Source organism: Brachionichthys hirsutus, chromosome 20 (assembly GCF_040956055.1).
Source record: "Brachionichthys hirsutus isolate HB-005 chromosome 20, CSIRO-AGI_Bhir_v1, whole genome shotgun sequence".
Classification (NCBI taxonomy): Eukaryota; Metazoa; Chordata; class Actinopteri; order Lophiiformes; family Brachionichthyidae; genus Brachionichthys; species Brachionichthys hirsutus.
In genome coordinates this window covers 9063273-9073031 of record NC_090916.1, presented here as the reverse complement: position 1 = coordinate 9073031, position 9759 = coordinate 9063273, and the positions used below count along the sequence as shown (strand labels likewise).

The window sequence follows — 9759 nt, the reverse complement described above, 5'->3', positions numbered from 1 at the left end:
AAACAAAGTCAACTGTCTGCTGGCGTCGTCCCCGTCCCCGTCCCCGTCCCCGTCCCCGTCCGACGCGGCGGGACGACTCTTCACCGGGTCCAACGACCAGACGATCCGCTGCTACGGCCTAAAGGTACCCGGCGGGTCCCAGAGGGAGGAGCCGCCGGGCGTGACGCTAACGCTGGGGTTTGTCTCCTCCTCCAGTCCCAGAAGCTCCTGGGCCAGATCTCCCTGCGGGACAACGTGTTCTGTTTGCACATCGCCTGGGACGTCCTGTTTGTGGGACTCGCCAACGGGTCGGTGGGCTGCCACGACGTAAAGGTGAGCGGTCGGCGTTCGCCGCGTCGCCCGGGGGGGGTGACCGACCCGTCTCTCTCTCTCTCTCTCTCTCCTCAGACCCTGAAGCAGCTGGACGTGCTCGAGTGCCACGGCCCGCGGGCCGTCAGCTGCCTGGGCTCGGCGCAGGAGGGCGCCCGCCGGGTCCTGCTGGTCGGCTCCTACGACGGCACCATCAGCGTCCGGGACGCCAAGAGCGGCGTGCTGCTGCGCCCCCTGGAGGGTCACACCGAGACGGTCCTCTGCATGGCGGTGAGATGAGCCTGGGCTCGGTTTGAAGATGAGTCGTGGGTCCTTCACGCGTTCCACTTCCTGTCTCGCTTCAGATGGTGAACGACTTGGTGCTCAGCGGCTCCAGCGACGCCTCGCTTCACGCCCACAACCTCTACGTGAGTAAATCTGCAAGTGGGCGAAGGCGGTTTGGATTTATTTATTTGTCTGTCTGTCGTCACCGCTGGTTTTGCCTTTTATTCCCAGACGGGGGAGCTGATCCGGGTCTACAAGGGTCACTCCGGCGCCGTCACGTCCATCGCCATAATGGGAACCGTGATGGTGACGGCCTGTCTGGATAAGCTGGTCCGGGTTTATGAGCTCCAGGTGTGTGTGTGTGTCTGTGTGTGTCTGTGTGTGTCTGTGTGTGTCTGTGTGTGTGTCTGTGTGTCTGTCTGTGTGTCTGTCTGTGTGTCTGTCTGTGTGTGTGTCTGTGTGTCTGTGTGTGTGTGTGTGTGTGTGTGTGTGTCTGTCTGTGTGTGTGTGTGTGAGGCCGTAGCGCCTAACCCTGAATTATCTGTTGATTTGCTCTTCGTCTGGTCCCAGTCCCAGATCCTCCTGCAGGTCTACGGGGGCCACAGCGCCGTGTTGATGTGCATGGCCGTCCACAGGAGCGTGGTACGTGGGCGTGTCTCTGCGTGGGCGTGTCTCTGCCACCTTTACGGGTGATTTCAAACATTCCCCTAACGCTCGTCCGTCTCGTCCAGATGTACTCGGGCTGCTCGGACGGCAGCGTTCAAGCCGTGAAGCTCGACTTGATGAGTAACTACCGCTGCTGGGTAAGGCCTGCCGGGGGGGGGGAGGGGCTAGGGTTAGTGCTGCAGGTCAACCTTTGACCTTCGCCGTCTCTCCAGTGGAAGGACTGCCCCCTGATCTTCGGCGTGGCGGCGCACCTGCTGGAGCACCTCCTCGGAGATCACGCCGACCCCGGCCTGGAGGCGGTCACGTGTCACTGGAGGGGCTGCGGCGCCGTCTTCGCCCCGGCTGAACAGGTAGGAACGGGCGCTGGGTTGAGATCGGACCCCCCACGGCGTCGGGATCTAACGCGCCGCCGCCGTTGTTGCTCCTGCAGGAATTGCCCGATCACATTCGGCGCCACGTGAGGGACGACGGCGAGGTTCAGCTCTGAGGGTGGGAGTTTTCATCCGTCGCACGTGGTCTGGATGGCGTTCACTTCCTTCTATTTTTACTTTCACAGAATGAAACCATCAATTTTCTTATCAAGTGTGTGTTTATTTGATTTCGGCTGAATTGGAGTACGTGCAGCAATAAAAACGTCCGTTCCTCCGTTCTGCAGAAGGTTTTTTATTCCTCGCCGTTCGTTTGGATCGTTGAATCGTTGCGTCACCACGCTTCGTGCCAAACGCTGACGTAACGTGACGGTCGGGCTGACCGTCGTTCGGGAATCGCTTTTGCCGCTGATCGGAGGTCAGCCGCCTCCAAATACGGCGAGAAAAGGCGACGCGTTGGATTCGTTACGTCCTCGCCGACTCGGCGCTCTGCAGCGGCGATTCTACGAATACATGGTCAGCTGAAGCCACTGGAAAGATCAAAGGAAAGATGAGCAAACGGGCTTTCAAAACTACTGCGTTGTATTACTGCTGTACAAATATACGATACCGGTACATTTACTTATGATTTATAGCTTTGAGTTTTAACGGATCCAGTCGGGATAAAGGGAGGCGGGTGAGAAAAGATTCTTCAGATCCATTCTCCTTTTAGAACACGAACAGTCGGGCTTTGATCTAAATCACATTTAAGGGCAGGAGGAAGTTGCGCACTCGCGCCTCTAGTGGCCGACGCGGGTACTACAAAAACAAACAAGGGAAAACATGACTTCCTATAAAATATAAAACTTGGATCTTTTTTTTTTTTTTTTTCTGACTTGCCTCGCGTATAGAAACGTTTCATCTTCATGATATATCCTAAACAGGACGTGCCACTCCGTTCCTCCACTCACCTCCAGGACGTTGAGCTTGATGACGCCGTCCCCGTCTTTGTCGAAAGCGTTGAAAGCCCCTGAAAGAATCGCAGGAGATGATCCGCCCCTCCTTGAAGCCGCTGTATTTGCGTTGAGAGCCTGGCGGCGGAGGCGGCGGCGGCGGCCTGTACTTACTGAACATGCCCTCCAGCCTCACGAAGCAGCAGATGAAGCTGTCGAAGCTGATGAGCTGCTCGTCTGCGTAGCGCATGGTGATGATGTCATACAGCTGCTTGTTGAGGTGGAACCCTTGGATTTAATCGGGGCGTAGCGACATTTTAGGATTCTACTGTCCCACCGAGGACCATTCTAGCGGCGCCGCGACCTCACCCGCGTCGCTCACGGCGTTCCTCATCTCGAAGCTGCTGATGGAGCAGGCCTCGTCTTCGTCGTAGCGTTTGAAGATGAGCTGAAACGACACGAGGAGAGGAAGGCTGAGCGAGCGGCCCTGGCGGTTCGGCGCTCGTGATCACGGGGAGCTGAAGGTGATCCCACCCGCCACGCCTTGATCTTCTTCCAAAGGTGCTTGAACTCCTGCAGGTTCAGCTTTCCCGTCCCGTCGGTCTGACCCAGGGGTCGGTTACGGAGAACCCGACGCCACCAGAGCGGCCAATCATGAAGCTGCGTTTTAGTTTAGTTGTAATTGCAACCAGCCCCTCTGGTCGCAGCGGCTGCAAGGATACGTCCATCAGGGCGATCATGCTCCGACACGTCTCCAGGCTGAAGCCTTCCGCTTTTATTCCCCCGTCTGGGAAAACGACAACAATCAGCTCGGAACTCTAAAAACGACCTTCATCATTTGAGCCCACCCACGTTTGGCGAGGACGTTCTTCATCACCGTCTTGAGTTCGCTGGCGCAGATCTGCATATCCTGATGGCGAGAGGGACAACCTGTTGCCCGTTAGCTGAAAGGTTAACCCCCCCACCCCCCCACGCTGTCCTCGTTATCTGAAACGTCCCTCTGAACTCACCTCACCAGAAATCTTTTGATAAATGGCTCTGAAATGTTTTTCTTCTTCCGTCTCCTCTTCAGGTTGGAGCAGTTTCCTCTGAACATGTAAGGAATTTATTTTAATAACTTATTTATTTGCTTCAGACAGACGTAAGGAGCCCTGCGTAGCGCTGCTAGCAGGCCCAGCTCACCGGATTATGTAAAAACCAAACTCATTTGTGTGGTTTGGCTCGTTTGAGACTTCGCCCACGACGGTATCGTGTGTCTGCTGCACTATAAATAACACCTTGCATTTAAAGATGAACTATCTCTGGATGCATTTCCTTATCCACCCAGAGTGAAGCACACAGGGGGGGGGGGGGGGCAGGAGCTGGCCGGTACACCGAGACCATGTGGGGGGAAACAGGTGCAGCCGAGCCACATGAGACCCGCTGGCTTCAAACCGCAATTGTTTTGTTCCCAATGAAGCCGCTCGACCCGGAGGCGGTTGCTTTTCGTAGCCACGTTTCACACACTCCAGACGTAACGACAGGGCAGGGGTCGCCTGAGCCGTTTGCTGTGTGGCTGCAGAGTTTTTGCCTATCCATACACGGCGGGCTCTCGCAACGGACAGGTCACCTTCGGTTTCTTCTTGTCCCCGCGAATCCCGTCGTGCTCGATTTCCTTGTTGGCTCGTGCTCTGTCTGACACGAATACAATAGGCTGGCATGTAGTGAAGGAGGGAGGGGGGGGGGGGTTATAAAAGACAAACAGAAGAGAGGTGAACATCAATGTAAAGCGACTCCGCCGTTCACGAGCTATACGGATAACGGAGACGGACGTGACGGCGGAAAGACGAGGGGGAAGTTCGGAAACGCGTTACCTTTTCCCTCTTTTTCTTGTCTTGCTGAAGGCCAATAAGACAAGGAGGAAGAGAGGGATGGAATGAGAAGAAAAGGTGGGGAAAAGGAGTATTTCGGTGAGTTAGTCTGGGGCGGGGGGGCAAAGAGTGAAGTGAAGTGAAAGTCATGATACAGGACTGATGTGGACAAGACTTAGAAAGTGAAGCTGCTCCTCAGACATGAGACGTTCCTTCACATCAATCAGAATGATCAATATCTTCATCAATCATGCTGCAAACCTGCATCTGCTCGGAGCCAATCACGTTCTCTGCCTCCCTGTGAAGAGAAGGAGACGCATGATGTTCACTGACGGGCTCTAGTTCTTTACACAATCCCCGTAAATAGCATCAGGCCGGCGACCCCCAGGGATCCTTACTCGGACGTGCTCTGCTTCTCAGAGAAGACCCTGAGGATGAACTCTCCCTCTTCGTGGGGCTCGAAGGTCGTGGGAATGACGACGTACTCCCCCGGGGGCAGGCGGATTCTCTCCGTTACCTCCCGTAAGTTGATGTACGTCTTGCATTTAGCTTTGGAGGCTGTGTACAGGAAGAAGTCCTTCTGCAAATGTTGGTTCTGTCCACGCATCTATGGATGGAAGGAAGTCAGAGGAGATGTGAAATGTATTCCTAAAATAAGGAAAGTTGTGAAAGAGCATGGAAGGCTCAGGACTTTTTGAGGCCTCTCCTGTCTATAGAGTCATTTTTACGATGATGCTAGCGGCTTGTTAGCTTAGCTGACTTCATAAACGTCCGTCTCCGGGACAGCCATACCTCCTGCGGCACCTGCGGCGACAGAGACGTTGGTTTAAACTCGCCTCCCGTGTTTCATTTGGAGAAAATGTCGGCGATTTAACGCGTCGCGGTCGGCACCTCGTAGATGGAGAATCCGATGGTGAGGAATCGCGGCCCCTGAAGGCGCTGCGTCCTCCGGCCTTTCTGCATCAGGGCAACGACGAAGGTGCAGGTCGCCTGGCCGTCCTCCGGGTCGTCGTCCTCCTCAAACAGCTGCAGCCGGTACTGAGGGTTGGTCCAGAATGTGTCTGTAAAACAACAACAACGAGGAATCCTGCGCGAAGGTTCACGTGAGAGAAAACCGATGAAGACGACTTTAAAACGCCTACTGGGGCAGTTCCTGCAGCCGCCGGCCGAGCTGCCTCTGACCCAGCGACCCTGGTTGACGGACACCGTCCAGCTGTGTCTCTCGTCGCCCTGCAGCGTGTCGGGCGTCAGGTTGCACATCTCCAGCTTCGTAAAGTTCCTCTTGAAGTCATCAAAGGACATCCTGGAAGGAGCATCGAACCGGATTAAACGCCGCCGCGACGCATTTTAACTTCCCCTTGTGATCGAATGAGGTTGTATTTAAATAAACCCGAGCCTCAGGTGGGATCTTAGCTTCATGCTAACATGCTAACGCCAGGAATAAGTGCGTCATTAAAAATGCTTATTTAATGCCAGATTTTCAGATGACGTCATCACGTATGTTCGTAGATCCAGAACCAAATGGACTCACCAGAACTCGCTCGATTCTACCGTCTGCTTTTTCAGGTTCTCCTTGTCTGCGATGGAAATAGTCGACCATTCCCCCGAGCTGTGGTGAGACCAAACCAGCGTAATTCAAAAATTATTAATAAACATAAACAGAATGATTTGTTATAATCCGAACAAATATCTCTTTGTTTTTTTCCAGACGTTAGCAGAAACCTCCGGCTTCTGAGGTTTTTACTTTGGGCTCCACGGTCCCTTCCACAGGACGCAGCCCCAGGGATTACGCAGACGAATCAGACGAGTTTTGCCGTCCTTTTCAACCGCGTCGCACTGTAAACAACAAACAAACTGTCAACAATTAGAAACAACAACAAACAACCTGTCGACAAGTTCCCAAAAGTATTTACAATATTGGAAAAACTAAATTTTGCATTGTTAGCAGCAAGTGGACAAGTTTACCTCCGCCAGGCCTATGATGGAGTAGGCGTGTCCTTTTACCAGCCCCTGATTGGTCTGAGCCTCCACCTCATTGGCTGAAAAAATCTGATCAGTCGGCAAAATTAAAGGTTAGGATTAGGGTTAGGGTTTTTCCCACGCCTTAAATATACGCAATAAATGAGTAGATTTACAGAAAATCCTTTGAAAAGGATTTAATTTATGTTATTTAGGTCTGTGCTATTTGAAACATGTTGTGAGTTGAATCCATCATCTATTAGAACAAGAACTACAACCAAAAACCTTGCATTTAGTCACATTCTTTCCACATGATGGATGATGGCGTGTTTTCCCACCCACATCGATGGAGCAGCCCATCAGGGAGCCTCTCTCCAGCGCCTTCTTCATGATGCCGTAGAGGTCTTTGGGCGCCTCGGGCAGGTCGAAGAACTCGGTAACTCCTCCTGTGAAGTCCTCCATGGCCTCCAGAGTGTTCCCCCCTTTCAGGGCCTCATAAGAGCCGTGCAACCTGAGGGGAAAGGAGGTCAATGGTTCTCCCAGGCTCGGATTTCTCACAGTCTCCGCATCCAATTTGTGAATCGTGAGGATGGAGGAGTGTGGGGGTGCAAAAAAATCAAGATGATTTCACTTGACACTAATAGACGGCGCTTACTTTGCGTAGGCTTTCTCCAAAAGCGGGCCCCAGAACTCGTTCTTTCTGAAAGACTTGGTGAAGACCAGGCGGTTGTTGCAGGTGGGGAGGCGGTCGTCCACGACCACGTCGATCCATTCTCCGTAGCGCCAGAACTACAATCAGAATGCACGCGTTATTCTGGAGAGGTTTGGTTTTCTTACATCTCTTTCTAAAGACGCCTTTGAACACCTGGAAATGGAAGATGCCGGCGTAGTTCTCGGTGAAGCTCTGGTCCGGGGGGATCACGCGGTACAGGAGCTTCTCGTTCACCGTCAGGCAGGCGATGGCGGCCAGCAGCCAGCAGTCACCTGGACAAAACGCTCCATCCAATCACATCGCTTCCGGTACACGCATCAATTAACAGACTATGCGTGCAGCCTTAGTGAGACGCAGACAATGATTTCCTGGGGGTCCGTGAACGCATCGTTCTGGGCTGCTGCACAGGAAGCTCCTGGACACTCGAACCAAAACAGCAAGATCCCGGGCAGCTTTGACACCCCTGCTTAGAAGCAGCAATGGTGCTGAAGTTACCGAGTTCTCCCTGGCAGATGTCTGTCCTGCTGGCTCCGTCGACAATGAACTGCGGGTTCTCACAGATTTCCTGTGGCAGAGAAGATGAAGAAGAAGATGAAGAAGGCACTGATTTGATTGAAATTCTCTTTCAAGGCTTAATATTTTACCATTCTTTTTTTTTTTTTATTAAATATTATTCCTAACCTCATTCTAGATCAGATCCAGAAGACATTTTTCATGATGGTTCATATCGGACCCCTTTATGACTGTGATTTTACAAGATAGGATTTTTCGAAAAAACCCTCCATTATAAGTAAATGGAAAAATCCAGTTTCTGGATCGCTCTCAAAATGTGATGGGATCTCAGTTAGACCCATCTTCGGATTTTTATTCATCAAGATCCATCCAACAGTTTTTCCGTAATCCTGCTAACAAACGCCGTCAAAAACGTAACTTCCTTGTCAAATGAGTCTGATCAGGCTGACCACGTCCGGTAAAGATGCAGCCTCCCGTTCCGAATTTAGAGCGCGCCCCACTGTTGACCCCAGAATGGGATTCAAGTATCACTGATACCAGCCGGACCTGCATTAGTCATCAAGCAAAAAAAGAACCTTCGTATTCATCCCAAATAGATTTTGTTTATTAAACAACATCAAATTGTTGTCAACTTTTAATTGTAGGGGGGGGGGGGGGGGGGTCATTTGGACCTGATTTTAGTTTCTGTAAGTGAAAAAGAATTAACCCGGCTGGCTTAACTCGCTTGGAATAGGACTTATTTCATTCAAGAGGCAGCCGTCTGGCGATTGTAGAAGGTGACAGCCCGCAGCTATGCCTCCACAAACATGCAGCCATATCAAGTTAACACCCGACCCATGCGGAGTGCAGGAAGTGATCAGATACACAGACATTACTGCTGTACTTATAACTCGGTATAAAGGATTAGATGAGGAATCCACTCACCGCGGGTCGCTTCCACTCGATCCTCATGGAAGGTTTGTGGCTGTAGAAGAGCGAGGAGTCGTTTGCAGGAAACAGAGGGTCTTCAAAAACCACCTTCTTCTTCACATATTTGTCTCGCAGTTCCAAAAAGGTTTTGAGACGCTTGGCATCCTTGACGGCTTCATTTCTGCTGAGAATAGCAGAGTAGATGGAGCTGACCCCAGCAGGAGGGTAGTCGGCTTTGTCATCCGGCTCGACTGATGCCTCGCTTTCAGGAAGCACTCTCGCTTGGGTATCTTCAACAACGGGCTCCTTCTCATCCCCCATCTTATCAGTGAACGGCTCAGTCTCTGCTGTTCCTGTTTCAAAGTCAATTTGTAATAATTAATGTAAGAAGCGAAAGACACACGAGTCCCTCCTGATTTGCAGAAACGGAACCAGAGGAACTTCCTGAGTCTAATCTCTTTTCACTTTTAGTTCCTGTATTTGCTGGGAATACTATCACTGCTCATGAGCAGTCACCAACTGACGGCTTGCCATGCCAACGTTCTCCCAATCACTGTGGGGTCTGGACCTAAATATAGGCCTCTGTGGAGCAGGGGAGGAGGCTCCTTGAAGGGACTCTTCAAAAGGGACTCTTCAAAAGCCCCCAAAGGGCCTGCATGTAACTCAAGACATGAGGAAACGCCTCAGTGGAAATGTTAAATATTCGCTGTGGTGCAGTTAGCACGCACTATATGCTTTTATGTATGTGCCTCTGGAATTAAAAAGGCCCACGGAATAAGATATAGGTAATTTCTTACTATATACGCTCTATTTTATTTTAAGGTGCAGGATATGCATCATCTTGTGAAATACTGGATTACTGGATAATTTACTTTAATTATTTGCGTTATAAAAGAAAAGTTGACTTTCAGTTGCTTTAAAGCAGGTGCGATGTCAGCTGGCCTTCATCATAATTCAGTGACCTCATTCTTTGTTAATCTAAGATCAGATCAGATAAAGGTGAGGCTGAGAAGTGAGAAGGTTGCTGGTTCGGTGTGAACTCTATTTGCAGCCGCTCTTTTTTGTCACTTTTTGTCAAATTATGAGAACATTTCTCCTAGTTTCTGCTACTGCTACAGCTAATAACAATTTTTTTACTCAAACAATAATATCCTAGACTTCTATTCTTGTGATGCATTCACCTAAAGTGCTATAGTAAAAACATTTTTATAGTATGCGGTACATCCTATTCGAGTGTGGCATTAAGATTTTTTGAACTTTTAAAATATTTTAGAACA

At 51.0% G+C, this 9759-nt stretch overlaps 1 protein-coding gene across 1 annotated transcript; it reads right to left on the bottom strand.

Annotated features, from left to right (window-relative positions):
* Positions 1–1809: 1809 nt before the first annotated feature.
* Positions 1810–8803, bottom strand: capn3b (calpain 3b). The gene is made up of 23 exons (XM_068753624.1): positions 8498–8803; positions 7556–7625; positions 7214–7332; positions 7004–7137; positions 6691–6859; positions 6355–6438; positions 6134–6225; positions 5921–5998; positions 5532–5692; positions 5281–5450; positions 5182–5193; positions 4788–4996; positions 4651–4687; positions 4393–4416; positions 4149–4232; positions 3550–3627; positions 3392–3449; positions 3262–3326; positions 3074–3142; positions 2909–2987; positions 2714–2827; positions 2558–2616; positions 1810–2137 (listed from the first exon to the last, which is right to left on the bottom strand). The coding sequence occupies exons 1-23, from the start codon at positions 8801–8803 to the stop codon at positions 2111–2113; spliced, it is 2298 nt and encodes a 765-aa protein (XP_068609725.1). The 3' UTR covers positions 1810–2110.
* Positions 8804–9759: the final 956 nt, after the last annotated feature.